The 20,071-nt window shown below is 41.9% G+C and overlaps 1 protein-coding gene across 1 annotated transcript in view; it reads left to right on the forward strand.

Annotated features, from left to right (window-relative positions):
- The window catches only part of MTR (5-methyltetrahydrofolate-homocysteine methyltransferase), a 106,307-nt gene extending 96,764 nt beyond the window's left edge, over positions 1 to 9,543 (forward strand). The window contains exons 29-33 of the mRNA XM_054981178.1: positions 623 to 816; positions 6,917 to 7,117; positions 7,682 to 7,874; positions 8,764 to 8,876; positions 9,014 to 9,543. Coding sequence (XP_054837153.1) covers positions 623 to 816; positions 6,917 to 7,117; positions 7,682 to 7,874; positions 8,764 to 8,876; positions 9,014 to 9,100 — 788 coding nt within the window. The 3' untranslated portion in view covers positions 9,101 to 9,543. The remainder of the gene's footprint in view (positions 1 to 622; positions 817 to 6,916; positions 7,118 to 7,681; positions 7,875 to 8,763; positions 8,877 to 9,013) is intronic.
- The last annotated feature ends 10,528 nt before the right edge of the window (positions 9,544 to 20,071 follow it).

The raw sequence follows: 20,071 nt of genomic DNA on the forward strand, positions 1-20,071 counted from the left end.
CCAACAATACACATGGGAACAATGTTAATTAAAGAGTTTTATCAACTGGATTAAAGCTCAGTTAAATCATTGATGCAGTCAGAAAAAAGAGCACTATTGAAATATCAGCTGTAAATGGATAACATATCAGCAAATCAAAACAAGGAATTGATAATGGTTAATCTTCTCTGTGTCATGTGCGTACACACTCTGTTTATCTTGGGCTGAATTCATTCTTCTGAGGCATTTGGATACATTTGTGAGTGTCAGTTTTGGAAAATGTAGATGCTTTCACACACTGTTCTCCCTCAATCTTCTGTTGTAACCCAGATGCCTGAACTAAGTCTTGCTTACTGCAAAAGCTTGCAAAGTTATCACAGTCTCAGTCAAGAATGTATTGATGCTTGCCTGTGTCATCATTAATAGACGGTCAGTGGAATCCTAAGAACACTTCCTGTGAATAAGCACTGGTGAATTGATCTGAGTAGGATTGTGAGTAAACTTGCTTAGCATTGCTTTTTGTCTTAGTGAAAAGGATGTGTGAACTTAAGGGTATAGCAGCAAAACAATGTTAATTATTTTTTTAAAAAGAACGTTTGGGAAAGTTGCTTTGAATATTTTTCTGTTTCTCTTCATTTACCAGGGGAAGAGGCAAAAAAAGTATATAATGATGCTCAGATCTTGCTGAAAACATTGATTACACAAAAGAAATTTAAAGCTAAGGGTCTGGTTGGATTTTGGCCAGCTCGGAGTGTACAAGATGACATTTATTTATATACAGATGAGGAATTGCAGTCTTCAGAACCAATCGCTAAATTCTGTGGCTTAAGGCAGCAGGTAGAGTATTAACTGATTTTTCTTAAATATGTTTTATGATGACCTGTGACCTTGGAAGTTTCAGAGCTTACATACTATGGTGTGTACACTCATAATTCCTCCTACCCATCCCCCCACCTCTACTTTATGGCTTCCTTACCATTGCTGGCCTTTGCTCACATACAGTACCTCATTTTCTCATTAGTGTTTTATCTATTCTTTTAGCCAGAAATCATCATTTTGAAATGTAACATTGCACATCTTCATAAGTGAGTAAGAAAAGCCATACATCAGCTTCACTAATTTAGATTTCTGTACTCCAGAGATGGAACAATTCTGTTAGTTCCAATATATTCCTCTTCTTTTTAAAAAGATAATTTTGTCCTTGGAATGGCCCTGTGGTCTTTGAGAGTCTGATACTTCTCCCTGAAGTTCTTATTTGTTCCTTAATGGAAAGCAAGTAAAATTTATTAAGCAGTTTGAGAACGCCTACATTTGAAAAATGACTGCTTTGTAAACCAGGTGTTCATTGTCGGTCTTCTGTGCATTCCCACATGGGACTGCACTTGCACAGGCCTACCAACCAGAGGATTTGTAGCTAATTTTTACCATTAGAGGGCGCTCGACGCCTCCCAGGGCGCAGGCGCGGCTGTTTTCCCACCAAAACAGCCTCTACCTGGGAGGCACGGTGCCCTCTGCCCCAAGTTCCTCTTTTGCCACCGCTGTGAGAGTTTTGGTAGCTGGAGCTGTTTCGTGAGTTTTCCTTCGGCCTTTACCTAGGAAAAGGAAAAAAATAGAATTTCTACTGTAAAATATGGCTGATAAAGCTGTATTCAAATGTTGCTCTAAATGCAACACAAAGATGGTGAAGACGGACAGGTGTTCACTTTGTCTTCTTTGCTTGGGCGAGGGGCACAACAATCAGGCTTGCAAGAACTGTAGGGCTTTCAACCTGAAAGCGAGATCCTCCGATTTAAACGCAGCACTTTGGAAGAAAGCCATGGCCATAGAAAGTCCGAAGCCTAAAGCTGCAGGAGCTGCCCTGGACGAAAGCTCCATGGGACAGTCAGATCTGACCCCAACCCTGCTGCCCCAGTCAGAACCATCACCTGCTCAGATTCAAAGACCTTTGCGAGAACTGTCAGGTCAGTCCGACTCTGGTCGGAACCAAGATTGCCCATGCGCTTGGACCCGCAGACATCTTGGAGTCATTGCTTGAAGTCGACAGACTCAACCCATTTAGCACCTTCGACGCGCACTCCAGCACAGGCTCAAGCCTCAAAACTCGGCATCAGATCCGACCACCTCAGAACCACTGAAAAAAAGAAGGCTAAGATCTAGCACTGCTCTAGCAAAGAGTCAAGCAGAGTAGACCTGATACGGAACTGACAGTTGTCGGATCCGGAGGTAGTGCAGCCTCCGAGAACTCCCTCACCAAGGTCCAGGTCGTCCTCTATGACATCCTTAATGGAGGAAAGGGAGATCCTAAGGGACAAGTCATGCAGATGACAAAGTCACCACTCTTGCTCAGAACGGGGCTACTCAAGTGGACGCTCCTTGAGATTATACCCAGACATAGACATTGGGGAACCATTTCACGCAGAGTCATGTTCTCCTACAGATCTTTCTATGAGCCACTCTATTCCGGAGTCTGCTATGGCTTACCAGCTTTGGGATTTAGAACCTGAACATTCTGGGAATGAAACAAGCCCAGGAGGTCCGTCGGATTCATCCCCCGATGAGAATTTGGGGGATTCTGGTGAACACTCTCCTACTGAAGAATTCAGGTCCTATACTGAATTGCTTCAGAGAATGGCCAAGGCACTGGAGATTGACGTAACATCTCTAGATCCCAAACCTAAGGACAAGATCCTGTGTTACCGGTACTCGGGATCTGCAGCCAACATGACCTTCCCTGTAATTGAGGGATTCGTGGACCTCATGAACTCCTTGTGCGAGAAGCCTGCCTCAAACCCACCTTCGGCTAAGAAGGTTGAGGCACTCTACAAAACTAAGGATGATTTGTGTCCTTTCCTCTCAGTACACCCCCCTCCATTGTCATTGGTGATTGAATAGATGCAGTCTCGCCAAAGGCAAGGATCGAACTCTGTGCCTTCGGACAAGGAGGGAAGGAAGCTGGACGCTATTAGGAGGAAGATCTACAGATCTGCTGCTGTAGCCATCAAAATCTCTAACTACGCCGCAATGATGGCGGCCTACCAGATCTTCCTATGGGGGAAAGCAGCGGCCTTCCATGACAAACTCCCCAAAGACCAAAAACCACTGGCCAAGGTTATATGGTTGGAGTCCTAATGGTTAGCAAGGCACCAGATGAATGCCAGCCAGAACATGGCTGATTTGGCAACCAGGGCATTGACCTCGACGATTGTCCTTCGAAGGCACGCCTGGCTTCGGTCTATGGCTCTACTGATCAACACCAGGAATAAGATAGAGGACCTTCCCTTCGAGGGCAAATTCCTTTTTTCCAAGAAGACCAACGACTACCTTTCACAGAAAGGAAAGGATAGACTGACAACCAGGTCATACGGTGTCCTCCCACTGATGCAACAGAGCTTGGGGATACCACAGACTTACTACAAGGGCAGGCCATATCGGTATCAACCCTATTAGGCTTACACTTATCTGCAGAACTGCTCTTATCAAGCAAGCCAAGGGGTCCGTCCAAGAGGAAGCATGGATACAGGGCTTGGTTGTGCTCTCAGCCCCAACTCACCAAAGATCAACAGCAGAATGTACCAAAACAGTTCTGAGTATACCAGGACTCTGAGCCAGTCTTCGGGAACAGCTTGAGTGTTTATTATGCAGCCTGGTCCTTTATAATCACTGATGTCTGGGTTCTTATCATTATTCAGAATGGTTATAAAATTGAGTTCTCTTACTTACCGGAACTCTTGGCTGAGTTAGAGGCACTCATTAAAAAGGGGGTTGTGCAGCCGGTCTCCAATGAACAGGATCGCTTAGACTTCTATTCGAACTTCTTCCTGGTGGAGGAAAAAGATGGGGGTTTCAGACCCATTCTAGATCTAAGACAGTTAAATAAGTTCATAGAGTTACAGAAGTTTAGGATGACCACGTTAAGTATGGTAATGACCTTACTGCCCCCCCAATGTGTGGTTCACAGTAATTGACCTGAAGGATGCTTATTTCCACCCCTCCCACAGGCGGTATCTGAGGTTTATGTGCGCAGGTAACATATTTCAATACCGTATGCTCCCCTTCAGGCTTTCTACGGCCCTTAGGGTTTTCACCAAGTGTGTAGTGGTGGTGGTTGCCTACCTTAGAACACTGGCCTGTTCCATCTATCTATACCTGGATGACTGGTTGATCTCTGCCACGTCGAAGGAGGAGCTAAAGAGACAGGTGTCACTAACGCTGACTACATGTTCAGACTTGGGGTTGATGTTAACCATAAGAAATCTAGATTGGTACCAGCTAGACAAGGCCAATTTATAGGTGCAGTCGATGCCTCCCTGAATAAGGCTTTCTTGCCTGTTGATCAGGCTTTGAAAATTAAGGGTATAGTTAAAATGTTCATGAGGCAGAGGTTCCAGTCTGCTAGACAAATTTAAATGCTGTTAGGACTAGTGGCCTCTACCACAGCAGTCACACCCCTGGCTAGGCTGCGTATGAGGGAGCTCCGACTTTGGTTTATGTCTGTTTTCCACATATCAGTTTATAACCAGGAAAGGAAGTTTAGTATTCCTAGACTGGTTCTTAGGAGCCTGAGCTGGTGGCCAGTTGATGAAAATCTGATACAAGGGTTATGTTATGGTTCACCACATATAGATGTCACTGTTGCCGCAGACACATCTACTGCGGGGTGGGGCGCACACTGTGGAACACTAACAGCCCATGGTACGTGGCCTGGGGATGAACTCTCCCTACACATTAACATGCTAGAGTTGCGAGCAATACGTTTTACCTTAATGTCATTTGCAGATATGGTCAAGGGCAAAAGGGTACAGGTTCTGATGAACAACAGCACAGCTATGTTCTACGTGAACAAGCAAGGGGGAACAACATCCCGCTGCCTGTGCCTGGAGGCAGTTGCCCTATGGCAGTGGGCCATAAAACATGGTATACATGTTCAAGCAGTGCACATACTGGGTACGGAAAATGTGCTTGCAGACAGACTGAGCAGGGTCGGGTCAAACTCCTATGACTCCTAAGAAACCGCTATATCAGGCCTATATTCGCAGAATGGGGCTCACTGGACATAGACTTGTTCACTACCAGGGTGAACAGGAAAGCCCCTCTGTTCTGTTCCAGAGGGGGTTCAGATCCAGATTCCCTGGGAGACGTTTTCCAGATTACATGGTCCGGGAACCTGTTTTACGTGTTTCCACCGATCCCACTGGTTTCCAGGATGGTGAGCAAAATGCAAGCAGACGGGACGACAGCCATAATTGTGACACCCTTTTGGCCCAGGCACCCCTGGTTCCATCACTTGTATCAGATGATGAACCAAACTTTCCAGCACCTACCCAAAGAGCCAAACTTGATCCTGTGTCAGGGAGTGCACCACCATGCTCTAAACAAACTCAAACTGACAGTCTGGTTGCTGAGACAGTAGGGCAGTTATCATCCAGAGTGACAGAGGTTATCTTAAATGCCAAGAGACTTTCCATGAGGAAGTCTTATGATTACAAATGGGAGAGGTTTATGGCCTGGGTGATGCAGAGAGGGGCTGTCCCCTTTCACCTGTCCCTGGCTCTAATTTTAGAATTCCTGTTAGAATTGAAGAATGCAGGGCTTTCTGTGTAATCTATTAAGGTCTATTTGGTTGCGATCTCAGCCTTTCACACTCCAGTCGATAGGAAGACTGTTTTCACATCACACTTTAAAGCTATTCATTAAAGGCTTATTGAACCTTTTTCCTCCTACAGGGAAGATAGTTCTACAATGGTCTTTACAGCTAATGTTATCTAAACTGCTTTCATGCCCATTTGAGCCATTGGCAACTTGCCACCTCAGGGAATTCTCCATGAAGGTGGAAATGTTGGTCGCAGTAACGTCGGCTAGGAGAGTTAGTTAGACCAGCTTTTTCTTAAGATACATAATGAGAAGGTGGTCCTGAGGCCTAGGCTGGATTTTTTGCTGAAAGTGGTGTCACGTTTTCATGTGACGCAAGAGATGTCACTCCCAGTGTTTTTTCCTAACCTCGGAGATGAGGCAAAGAGAACGCTTCACAGCCTGGATGTTAGGAGGACCATACTTTTTTACCTAGACCATACTAAGGCCTTCCAAGTGGATAGGCAACTGTTTGTTTGTTATGCGGGCCCGAAGAAAGGGAAGAGAGCGTGCACTCAAACTATTGCACGGTGGGTTGTGCAGGCTATTAGGTTGTGTTACAGGTATGCCAACTTAGCTTGTCCTCTGGGGGTCCATGTACATTCCACGAGGTCGCAGGCAATGTCGACAGCATTCCTGAGAGGAGTCCCTCTGCTGGACATCTGCAGGGCAATGACTTGGTCATCGGCAAACACTTTCATGAGACACTACGCCCTGGACATCCTTGACAGATGAGAGACAACAGTGGGCACAGCCATACTGCAATCCATCTTTCGCTGAAGAGCGGACTCCACCGCCCAGGTGAGAAGCTTGGTAATCTCCCATGTGGGAATGCACAGAAGACCGACAATGAAAACAGGGTTGCACTTACCTGTAACTGTTGTTCATTGAAGTCTTCTGTGCAGGCACACATGCCCTCCCTCCTTCCCCGCTGGCCCTCTTCATGCTGAGGAGTGCGGCGGCAAGAGGAGCTGAGGACAGAGGGCACCACTTCTCCCGGGTAGAGACTGTTTTGGCAGGAAAACAGCTGCGCCTGGGAGGCGTCGAGTGCCCTCTAGTAGTAAAAATTAGCTACAAATCTTCCGGGTGGTGGGCCTGCGCAAGCGCAGTCCCTTATGTGCCTGCACAGAAGATCTCAATGAACAAGAGTTAAAGGTAAGTGCAACCCTGCTTTTTGAATTTTGAAAGTGTAGTCAAGTACGGTGGAGGAAAAGAGATTGCCATATGATTGTATCTAGGCCTGCCAAGCTCAGCTTCACCTAGCTGCAAGTTCATTTTATTTAATGCAATGCTTCATTTGCTGTTGTAGGCTGATAAAGACCCTGCCAGTACAGATCCCTATTACTGCCTATCTGACTTTATAGCTCCTCTGGAGTCTGGAGTTTGTGATTATTTGGGTCTGTTTGCTGTGGCATGCTTTGGAGTTGATGAGTTGTGCAAGGAGTATGAGAAACAGTGTGATGACTACAATATCATAATGGTGAAAGCACTGGGAGACCGCTTGGCAGAGGTAACCATGATTATTGTTATCAATTTTGGCTGGAAAAAATGGAATAAAAATATAACCATTAAATATTCCACATTTACAAATACCAAGAAATGATTGTTGCAGGGTTTGTGCACTTCCACTTTGTCAGCCTGGGGTGTTTGTGAAAAGTACAGGAAAAATTGCTCTGCTTATTTTTTAAAATACTTGTTATAACAACAATGGTGCGACCCCCTCTCACACACAAGCCTTTCTCTCTCCTTGCCACCCAAGGCAGGTAAAGGCTAGGAGTCCACCACCACACCTTCTTTCCCCCATCAGCTCCCAAGAGCCTCTTTCCCCTTCCAATGGACACTCACTCTCATTGGCCCAGCATTTCACCTGGTCTCATTGGCTGCCTCAGGAGAGGGAGAGCTGGAGCCAGTCCTGCCCACCACACTTGTTTTTCAGCAAAAATAAACAAATAGAAATGATAGAGAACCTTTGTTTCTTCAAGGCTTTTATCCATAATGCATTGAAGTAATGGGGACACTTATGTTATGTCTTAGGCAAACTCAAAACTACTGCTTGTTTCTGCTTTCTACCCAGGCATTTGCAGAGGAACTTCATGAAAGGGTTCGTAAAGAATTCTGGGCTTACAGTGAAAATGAACAGCTGGAATTTTCAGACTTGCGTAGAATCAGATATGAGGGAATCCGTCCAGCTCCTGGGTATCCTTGTCAACCTGACCACACAGAAAAACTCACTATGTGGAAACTGGCAAATATTGAGGAGGCAACAGGTATCCTAGTAGAACATGCGGTTAGGAAACTGTATTTTAAAACATTATGTTGATCAAAATGAACTCTCTAAAGTTTTCCGTTTGGCAAGTTCAGTATTTTAAAATGGGAGGAAAAAAGCAAAAGAAACTTATTTTCTTTTAGCATTTTTACTTCCTTGGTCTCAGGAACTCATGGTCCATGATGAGTTCATCATCACATTTAGTTTGGCTCTGTGAACCGTCAGTACAGAACTACCATTCATACCCAATATACACAGGAGCTTTGTAATAAAATGGAAAAATGTACTCCATAATTTATGTACCATTATTTTGCCCTTTACAAACACACAACATTTCATGAGTTAGTTATGTTCATGACTAATGACATCACATTGTCTTTACATTGCCTAGCCAAGACTTTTTAAAAAAGAAACATTCTTTTGTCCTTTTCAAAAAGTTTATATATTGATTTTTTTTATTTATTGAGACTTACACTATTTGATTAAAAATATCTGCAGTGTTTATGCATGGCTAATGCTATTTTACGTACAGCCATGTTACCATTTTTTAAATGTGAGATTTTTTTTTAATCCTGAGATCTCATCCTATCCACTGGTACTACCAAGCACTACAATATAAATGTTTTAATCAATAAATAATAAATGCAAGAGCAAGTCTTGACTAGGCAAATGTAAAGGCAATGTGACGTCATTAGTCATGAATGTAACTAACTCATGGAATGTTGAGTATATAGGGTATGAATGGTAGTTCTGTACTGAGGGTCCCACCAAGTCAGTTCATTGCTGAGGTAAGACTTGAACTAAGGACATCATAGTTCATTCTCTTAACTGTTACACTATGCCAGATCCTAAGTAATCACAGATGTTTTGTTTTCTTTTGACACCCTCAGGTATTCAGCTGACCGAATCCCTAGCAATGATGCCTGCTTCAGCAGTATCTGGTCTCTTCTTTTCTAATCCTGAATCCAAATACTTTGCTGTTGGGAAAATATTGAAAGATCAGGTAAAGAGAACATAAACCGAAGATGGCTGTTCTCACTGGAAACACTTGGTGAAACTTACTTTCCTTGATGTTTTCAGTATACTGAAAAATGGAAGCTTCGGCATTCTAAATTAGTTACCTTCTTGTTCCTTCTGCAGGTGGAAGATTATGCCTTAAGGAAAAACATTGTGGTGGCAGAGGTTGAAAAATGGCTGGGACCCATTCTTGGATATGATCCAGAATAACTGTGGTGTACGTAAGGGCAATGGGGCAAATTTAGCTCTGGAGTTCAGGAAACAGCTGCCACATGGAAACCACTATAAATGACTGCCCATCTTGGCCATATCCCACATGGCAAGCCATTAATATGCAGCATCCAGCCATGCGGGTTTAGGAGTTTCCTGCATGCCCAGCAAACTTGAAATCAAAATGTTGGCGATAGAGGAAACCTTCAAGGTTTAACTACCATGGGAAATCATTTAACATGTGCACATACATGTTACTGTGTTTCAATGAAAATAAATGTGTCACTTCTACTGCTAATTGGAGGATCCTCCTAGCTGGTTTTAGAGCTTATTTACTGAGATGATTATGCATAAAATATTACTTGTTCCTGACTTGTTAAACATTTTTAATGGAACAGTTTTGTATTTAATTATGCCCTTAGTGGAATGCTAATAAAATGCTACATGGAACCATACCCATATCTCCTTGTGGGAATATTGTAACTGGGTTGAGGGCAACAGTTCTATCTGTAACTATTAAGAATTAAGTGGAAATACGCACATCTATCCCAAGGAACTGATGTTTAATTGGATTGTGTATATGTAAAGACTTTAAAATCACTAACAATTTAAGGTGGGGCATAAATAAGTGTCTTGGTTCTAATTTTTCTCCGTTTTGAGGCACCATCTTCCTAATCAGACTTCCTGATCTCTCATCCTTGCTCAGTTCTTTGCAGCTGTTATGGGCTCAGAAAAACCATCTTCGTGGCTACTTTACTACTTGTAAAGTACTACTTGTAAAGTATTTACTACTTGTAAGATAATCTGTATGTCCTACTCACAGATTAAGGTGGGAATCAGACTGGCTGTTTTTATTGTGATACTGAGAAATGTCTTTTGAAATCTCTGCTGAGGTTTTCCCACCCAGTTGCTTTTTGAAGACCAGTGTAATGATCATCTGGATTCTCTCACTGGAGACCATGTCTGTTCTGGTATAATTAGTTTGAAGGTTTGGGTAGGTTCTCCTTAGAGCCTGCTTGCAATGAGTAAGTTTACATTTCAGCTATAATGAAAAATTTAATCTTGTGGAATATTGACTTTCTCCAGGACTTGTAGATTAATGCTACCCCCGCCCCCCAGGTTAAAATTTGGACAAAATTAAAGGTATGGTTAGTCGTTTTATAAATCGACAAATGGATAGATCTGGTGGAAAAGCTATGTCAGAGCAGATCTTTCCTTGCCTCCTCCAGCAGCCCATTATTTGCTCTGAAGATCTTTTTCTGAGGATCACAAAATACACCACAGTACTAGCTGCTGCAGCAATAAAAGGGAAAATAGTCTCCTCCCCCTCCTTCGCTGGCAGCTGACATCAACAGGGGAGGAGGAGATTGTTCTGCATTCTTCCTCTTTGCTGCAACACCCTGCACTGTGGTGCAGTTTGTCCACAAGGCTCTCTTGAATCTCAAAGAGGACATTCTGGACAAACACCAGGCTTCATCAGCAAAAGGAAGGTCGAGGAAAAAGCAGCTCCACCAATTATTTCTGCAAGCTTTTTTGTTGGATCCAACCAAAAAGTTCAGTGACAGTTCTTATAACCATTTCTTGATTTATGTATTAAATGGATATACATCTCTTTTGCTATGGGCCATATTGCCTATTAGCATGTGAATCGCTTCTGCTAGAAATTTCCATGCAACATTATCTTCTGAACAGTCATCTGAGGACCCTTTTTACTGTTACACAAGCCTTGTGAGAGCTGCCGCAGCATGCCTCCTTCTTCGCCATGCAGGTAACTTTAAAAGCCATGAACCGTGTGGGGGGAATCCATCTCTTTCTATGCCAGTGTTGCCCTAGTTTTTAGGAGAGGTGACATTGGCTATATTTTGGACTCTTCCTGGTGGCTATATTTTGGACTTTTCCTGGGCTGCTGATGCTATCTGAATAGTTTCCATGCTGCAAGATAATATCAGCACCCGACTTCCGGGAATGAAACAGCGAAGCCACAGCAGCTGAATTCTATGAGCTCCCTGCTGCGACCTTCTTGGTTCCTTGGGACTTGAGAATTCAGGCCCCCAAGTCCCCCCCCCCGGAGAGGGGAGGCAGGCTGGAACAAGGTGAAGAGCTCAAGCGGTCTGGCAAACTCCGAGAAGTCTCAGCACCGGTTCCGATAGCAAGGACCAACTGAAGGGCCTAAGGCCATAAAGCTGTGGAAAACAGAAAGTCCAGCAAGATTTAAGCATTTTTACAGCGAATATAAGCAGATTCCGAACAGGACAGATAAACCTCAAGACAGCACAAAAGATTTATGACCCCTTCTACCAAGTAAGCAGATAGTTTTTATGGCTTTATGAGGGCTTCCCAGCTTATGTGTGAAACGGCTGTTGGATTGAAGCTGGGAGGAGGAGGGGGAGACGGAGAGAGTGTAAAGAGATCCTCTCAGCAGACAGCTGGAAAGCAATAAATTTTCAAACATAATTAACAAAACAAAGCTTTTTACCACTGTGATGAGAGACTAGCCATAATTGAAATGGCTTCTTGGGAAGAAGATGTACTTACCAAATTACAAGAAGCCTTCAAGCTAATGACTGAAATATTTATTAAAGCAGATGGGATATTTGGAGCGGAAGTGGACAAAAACAAGATAAAAAATGACAACAGAGCAAATCTCTAAGGAGACAGATCCATTTGAAAGAAAAATAGAACGAAGTGAGACAAATGTACAAAATAGGGAAAATCTATTGAGTCTACAAAATGGATGGTTGTACCAGTACATCATCTTCAAGATACAAGGCAGTACGAAGAAAAGAGCAAAACCACAAAGGGGACCTGCAAAGAGAGAATCCAGCATTTTACTACTGAATGGAGGGTCTCCCAAACAGAGAATTAAACAGAGAAGTGACAACATTCTTGCTGACCCTCCTCTGAACTGGATGGAAGATAAGAAAATTCACCTTCGGCGGCGCAGTTGGAATAAAGACTGGATATACCATTTTACAGGAAGAAAGAAGAAAAAATAAGGACAAATTCCAGAATGAGTAACTAATAATCCAGACCTAACACCTTGTCCCTATGACTTTTCTTTCTTTCTTTCTTTCTTTCTTTCTTTCTTTCTTTCTTTCTTTCTTTCTTTCTTTCTTTCTTTCTTTCTTTCTTTCTTTCTTTCTTTCTTTCTTTCTTTCTTTCTTTCTTTCTTTCTTTCTTTCTTTCTTTCTTTCTTTCTTTCTTTCTTTCTTTCTTTCTTTCTTTCTTTCTTTCTTTCCCCCTGTGTGTTTGTATAACACCATATATTTTGTATGTGCTTCGAAGGAATAAGAGGGGGGGGGGGCTGAGGGAGTTAAAGAGTTTTATTTTTTGCTATTATTACTGCCCTCTTTTTCTTTCTTCATTTTACTTTGAAGGAAAGAATAGAAGGAGAAATATGGATTATGATTTAGATTCTTTCTATATGTCAAATGATATGCAATATAGATCTAATGAAAGCTCTAGAGGCTCTGTATTATGATAGGTTTTGAATGTTTACTGCCAAAAGGATGAGGGTGATGTGATGGCTGTGCCCTTAAAGCCTTCTACCTGTTCTTGATTTTAGTCTTTCCTTTTAGAATATAAATGAGTGGCTAAGTTAAGTAACTGACTGCTCTTTATAATTTTAAGACTACGAAAACCCAAGTAATAATGCAGATGGTCAAGATAAAGCAGATGAAGGACCCAGTTTTCTCTTCTTCTTTTTTTAAAAACGGGAAACCGTCTTTTAGCCTTGTAGTTTATATAGACATTCCAGCCTTATCAGTATGAAAACACAAGCAAATAGCTCTGGTTGGACTTTTCTTTTCTTGAATTAAATACTGATCTGGTCTCTCCACCTTTACCATTATGAAAATCTAAGTACACAAGTTTGGAGGGTTTGGCCAGAACAGAGGCAAGAAAGAGGAAAGCTAGCATAAAAAGGCTTCCTTCTTATATAGATGTTATACCATTCCTTGATTGTTATTTTATGTCCTATTATTCTCACTCTCTGCTCTTAGAATGATTCATCTATTATATACACAACCTATCTTTTCTTTTTTAAAATGTGAAATTGTGTTTCAGCCTTGTAGCTTATGTAGACACTCCAGCCTTATTAATATGAAAATCCAAGTAAATAGCTCTGGCTGGACTTCTCCTTTTTTGAATCAAATACTGATCTGGCCCCCCTACCTCTACCCTAATGAAAACTTAAGTACACAAGTTTGGAGAGTGTGGCCAGAACAGAGGCAAGAAGGAGGAAAACTAGCACAAAAATACTTCCTTCTTATATAGATGTATACCATTGTTTGATTGATTGATATATACTGTTCTGCTATTTTCACTTTCTGCTCTTAGAATGACTCATCTATAATATATATAAAGGAAAAGAATGTTAGAAATGATATAAGGAACAGGATAAGTGGATTAAAAAGCATAATAAATACTGTTTATAGAAACAAAAGGGAAACTTGAAGGTATATGGGGCGTTAACTATATATTTAGTGGCTTTTTATATTTGGACTGATGTATATCTGTCTTGTGGTGAACCTGCTAAAGACTGATTTCTTGTTGTAACCCCTTCCCGTTACTATAAAAACCCAATAAAAATTTATATATATATATATATATATATATATATATATATATATATATATATATATATATATATATATATATATATATATATAAACCCTTTACAGCTGGTCTGTAACATGACTGGGGAGCAGTGTTTAGAGGAAGAGCATGGGGCAGTGATTGGCAAGACAGACATAGTAGGAGAAATCCTGGAAAACTCAAGAGGGCAACCAGCACTCGACTTGAGCAGGGAAGAACAATAGAATGCTGCTTAAAGAAATGTTCTATTTGACTAACTAAGAAACCCCACAGTGCAATATGCATATATAATCAGTGAATAGAAATCTGCTTCATGTCTTCTAGAATGATCTGCTCCCAGGTGGCAAGTCAGTCTGCACTCTGGACCAGCAAGCTACCTTAGACTGCAGTTACTTCTGTAGCGCAATTTGCTTGCAGATTATTAAGCAGATACTTCTTCAGAGTATTGCAGACGCAGTTCCTCTGATATGGAAATAGTTATGTAAATAGATACCTCTTGCAAATTCCTTTATAATCAGTTGTATTTTATGTAACAGTCATTACATTCTTCAAATGTATTTTAAATGGAGATGCATTTTAAATGGGACCCAAAATTTGTCATTAATATTTGGCTCAATCATTAATATTTGGTTCAGTAAAATAAAATACACCTTTATTGTTTCTTTTATTTTAATCAATAGAAGTTTGAGCTTCAGTTTTAGAATGGGGAATATCAAAATGAAAAGCAATTAAGACTATGCATACTTTGGTTTGAAAGTGGAGAGAGGTTTACTTCTAAGCTCAGTGTTTTGTTCATCTGTTGTCCTGTAATTAACATGGAGACTCTTAATATCAGGAAGGGTCTTTGCCACTGAAGTGGTGTCTTAAGATGGTAAAATGTCATACACAAGACTTTTTAACAAAAACTTTACATTGTTATTGTTAATTCTAGGGACAAGAATGTTAAACAGAAAGGGTCCAGAAAGGATTCGTTCATAAGCATTAGGTAATCTAGATCAATGGATTTTAACTGGTATAGAGGTGACTTCCCCAAATTCCCTAACAGTTCCTCAGATTCTTGCTCCCTTATGGCCTCAAAATACAGGGAGGGGTTCTTCATGATTTCTGTAGAGTCTCGTATATGAGTTGTGCAGAGGGCATTCTCCCTATTGTTAGGAAGGCTGTGGAAATTAGACCTCCTTTATCTTCATCTGCAATTTAGAAAACTCCATTTCTAATGCTGAATTTTGTGTTAGCTGTGGAGAATGTAAATCCTAATGATATTTTGCTTTTAAGCATAGACTTGAGATAGTGACAGTTCCTTGTGTGTCAATTGTGAGTTTGTGAGAACAAATGTGTAAAAATCCTTCAGCAATTTAAAAGAAGACTGGCTGGCAGGAAGCACTGGGATAAATATTGCAGTGCTCAAGGGGATTGTTTAACAAACTGCTCTTTAGATATATGTTCGTACTAATCATACTGTAGTTATTGTTATAAATCATGCTGTCTTTTAGAAGCACTGTTTCAATATTGCTTCTGCTATGCTGTTTGGAATTCAGAAGGTCTCATTCTCAGTGTCATGGCAAACCTGTGTCTACCATGGTAGAAACCTTTTCCCTGGCATGGTAGCTTTCTGTGTGCAGTGAATATTCTATATGGGTGTTATTGAGTCATCAAAGCCTCCAGCTGCAGACTCAAGTGGTTGTACAGCCCAGCACAAATTTATCTAATGAGAACTGAGTCGAAGATGCCAAGCTTTAGAACTGTACATGAGCATACTGCAACCATTAGTCTGTTCTAAGATGTTTCATTCTTCAGTTTCATCATGAATCAGATGGGCAGCCCAGTCCTGCCATACCAGTGTGTCACTGGTGTCAGCATGACACTAATTTAACTAGTATGTATCTATGCTCTCTCAGCAGATAAATGACAAAGAAAAAAAAAGACTTCAAGGAACTGAGAGCATAACAATACTGCTGGAGTCCACAGAGCAACATGCCAATGGCATGTATAAAACAGACATAAGAGAAGGAGCCAGTTTATGCCAGGCAATACCAGACTAGCTTATACCATTCACAGAATGGAGCAAGGGAAGAAACAAAGGCAACACAGGCACTTCCAACCACATAAAAGTGGTTGAGGTGACATTGAGGTGACGAGAGAGGAGGTTATGCGACTGCTAGATAATTTAAAAACTGATAAATCACCGGGCCCAGATGGCATACATCCAAGAGTTCTGAAAGAACTCAAGTGTGAACTTGTAGATCTCCTCACAAAAATATGTAATCTGTCATTAAACTCTGCATCTGTTCCTGAGGACTGGAAGGTAGCTAATGTTGTCCCCATCTTTAAAAAAGGTTCCAGGGGAGATCCGGGAAATTACAGGCCAGTCAGCCTGACGTCAATACCGGGTAAGTTGGTGGAAACTATTATCAAAAATAAAATTAGTGGGCACATTGATGACCAAAAGCTGATGAGGAAAACTCAGCATGGGTTCTGTAAGGGAAGATCTTGTCTCACCAATCTGTTAGAGTTCTTTGAGGGAGTGAACAAACAAGTGGACAAGGGAGACCCGATAGATATTGTTTATCTTGACTTCCAGAAAGCTTTTGACAAAGTTCCTCATCAAAGGCTCCTAAGTAAGCTCAGTAGCTATGGGATAAAGGGCCAAGTCCTCTTGTGGATCGAAAACTGGCTAATTAATAGGAAACAGAGAGTGAGTATAAATGGGCACTTCTCACAGTGGAGGGTGGTGAGCAGTGGGGTGCCACAGGGGTCGGTATTGGGTCCAATGCTTTTTAACTTGTTTATTAATGATTTGGAATTGGGATTAAGCAGTGAAGTGGCTAAATTTGCAGATGACACGAAATTGTTCAGGGTGGTGAAAGCCAGAGAGGATTGTGAGGCACTCCAAAGGGATCTGTCGAGGCTAGAAGATACCGGCTGATTTGTTTTCAATCCCTTTCCTAATAACCCCTCAGCCGGTATCATAATGCCTCTGTATAAATCGATGGTGAGGCCTCATTTGGAGTACTGTGTACAGTTCTGGTCGCCACACCTTAAAAAAGATATCATAGCACTGGAAAAAGTACAGAGAAGGGCAACTAAAATGATTAAAGGGTTGGAACACTTTCCCTATGAGGAAAGATTGAGGCGCTTGGGGCTCTTTAGCCTGGAGAAAAGACAACTGAGGGGAGACATGATAGAGGTTTACAAGATAATGCACGGGTTAGAGAAGGTAGAGAAAGATGTGTTTTTCTCCCTTTCTCACAATACAAGAACTCGTGGGCACTCTATGAAATTATTGAGCAGTCGGGTTAGAACAGATAGAAGAAAATACTACTTTACACAAAGGGTGATAAACACATGGAATTCGTTGCCACAGGAGGTGGTGGCAGCTACAAGCATTGCCAGCTTCAAGAGGGGACTGGACAAATATATGGAGCAGAGGTCCATCAGTGGCTATTAGCCACAGGAGATAGATGGTATTCTCTTTGTGGGGAGGTGGTGCTCTGTTGTCTTGGTGCTGGAAGGAAGGCAGTGGGAGGGCTTCTGGTGTCCTGGCCTCACTGACAGTCCTTTAGATGGCACTGGATTTCTAGCCACTGTGTGTGACAGAATGTTGGACTGGATGGGCCACTGGCCTGATCCAACATGGCTTTGCTTATGTTCTTATGTTCTTAAAAGTCTATATCAATAGGCAAAATCAAAGATGAAATTGGTTGAATAGAGCCTGCCAATCTTCTTAATCACTGGGGCAAATAAAAACTCTGCAGGGTAAGCACATGAGGAGGACCTTGTCAACTATCAGGAAAGCCTGCTTTCACACAATTTTGAAACAAATAAGATTGATGGGTTCCAATTTCCTGTGTGCCTGACAAAGAAACGCAAAGGAAAATAGCCATTTATCCAGAACTTAAATAAAAGAGTTATCTAAAAAATGTTTGTACTTTCCTTAAAACTAGTGAAAACAATTTATGCTTTCATCTTTAATAATATTTCAAAAAAGGGGGGAAGTTGTGGTTGACAGAGGGTTGCTACAATTGTATATTCAATGACAGTATTGGGGGCTATTTCTAAATATGCAACAATAACATGGGAACTAAACAAAAGTAATAGATAATTCTTATGAAGTAGCAAATTGTGTCATATCATGCAGCAATATTTCAGATTCTCCTGTTGCTTTTCACTCTACCCTACGCTTCCTTGTTTTTATAAACATCTTTAGGCTTGTCTTCATGAATACATCTCTGGATTTTTCTTTTAGTCCACTGCAGCAGGGCTTATTATTTTAACATCAGCTTTAAATAGTGATTTTGTGCAAGGGAATTGATGTATAAGTGCCTCTTCAACAAACATCCTAATTTTTACTTCTGCAATAAAAATTATTTTTAAAAAGCAAAAGAAATGCACTCAGCAGTGTAGTGCCTCTCGACATCTCATCGACAGTTCTGTGTAGTAACAGAAAAAATAAGCACCTGTAAGCCATTCTCTCCCCCTCCCCCAAACTTAATCCCTTTATTGCAGAAAATGGCACCCTATTATGTCTACTACTGATGTTATTTTTCAGCTAATGGGTTAGTGCTATCTTTAAACCACCAAAGGAAAGATTAAGAATAATCATCTCACAAAACCAGCAGGACAGCTATTGATTTGGGTTGCATCCTGATGGATGAAGGTCTAACAGCTTCCTGATTCAACACATGGCAAGTCTTTGAACATATTGGAAACTAGGTCCTTGCTGAGCACAAAGCTATCAGCCAAAGCTTTCAAGTTTGCATTTCGTTGTGACCTTCCCCCATCGCTGTTAACTATTTACTGAATTCTGAGAAAAATCCGTTTGAACTGCAGGATGTAGAGCAAGAATCCTTGTGCAGCTTGCAGCCACTTTTTAAGGAAGGGTAGTGGATACCACCACAAATAGCTATGGGCGGGGGGAGATTAAGAATGTTGGCAGGTCCCAGACCAATTTCCTGTGATGGAGGCAGCTATTTCTGAGTGGGTGCTTACTTGCAGTCAAAAAGGGTATGCCTTCTGGAGTCTTCTGAAGCACCTTTTGCTCCAGCAAGATGGATAGCCAGAGAATTGGCTTTTTGCGTTGCTTTATTGCTTAAAGCTTTGGGGATTAGAATCACAGCAAGATACTATTTCTTATATTCTCTGTTTTGCTGCCATGATACACAATTATGATCCATCTGCAGTCATCTTTACATCATAGGCTGGAAGTACAAGTTCATTTATGGTCTTCAGTGCAGGCACACATAGGGGATTGCGCTTGTGGGCCAGCCGTTCGGAACAGGTTTGTTCAAGCTTTTAGGCTATTCGAGGGGACAACCTCCCCTGGGAACTGCTCCAAGCCGGTTTTTCCCGATGTGAAATGGTCACGTGGTGAGAGGTCGCCCCCGGCTTTCCCTCCGTTTGTTTTTTGCTGCCGTGGAGAATAGATGCTCATTCAGGCTTCTGCTTCAGTGAAGTTTTTTTCTCTTGTTATTTTTAAAAAATACAAAAAAAGAGAGTAGTAGCATAGTTAGTCTTAGTGTATATTTTATAAGTAGTTTGCTAAGGTTAGACTTAGTGTATATAGTTATAGTTAGGTTTTTGATATTGTTAGAAGCCCATGAACTACGGCAGCAATGACACGCTATGACAGATAAATCACTTTTCAAAAAGTGCGAAAAGTGCGGGACAAAAATTGCAAAGACTGACAGCCATTTCCTATGCCTGGCATGCTTGGGGGAAGGACATGTGGTGGAGCACTGTAAATGTTGCCAACTATTTACCCCTAAGCACAAGGAGATCATGCAGCAAGGCTCAAGGCTTTACTCTGGGAAAGAGCTATGTCTAGCTCCACAAGTCCAGCAGCTAAGAAATTTGCCCTGGCAGAGCAGTCTGTACACTCAGCTACTGCACCTGTAGTGAAACCGGCACCAACTTCGGATCCAACATCTGCCAAGTTGCCATCAGATCTGTTGGTTCCGAGTGATCAAAACCGACCATGCTCCCAGTCCTAAGAGACCACGGCTTCGGCTCACTCCTGGGCTAGTGTCTTGCTCGTTGAAGGAGAGCCCCCAAACCCCTCAAAGTGGAGGATCGAAGTCTCCGACCCAGGTCGGAACTGAGGGAAGTGTCACCAAGCCTTGCAAGCACAAGGATAAGAGCAAGCACAAGGCTCAACAGTAAAAAGTGTCACTCATTCTGATCCCTTCATCTGAACCAAGCAGACAAGCACCTCCGCATCCATCCTCAGTAAGGAGGTTGAGCTCTGCTTCACCTGACGGAACCAATGTAGCAGAGTGTCAGAGGCAGCAGTCGAGTTCCGAAGGAAGGGCTCAATATCGCCACCCAAGGGCTCCTTGGTACCCACCGTACTCTCCTCTGGACTATCCGCATGCTTGA

The sequence above is a fragment of the Eublepharis macularius genome, chromosome 1 (assembly GCF_028583425.1).
Source record: "Eublepharis macularius isolate TG4126 chromosome 1, MPM_Emac_v1.0, whole genome shotgun sequence".
NCBI classification, from domain to species: domain Eukaryota; kingdom Metazoa; phylum Chordata; class Lepidosauria; order Squamata; family Eublepharidae; genus Eublepharis; species Eublepharis macularius.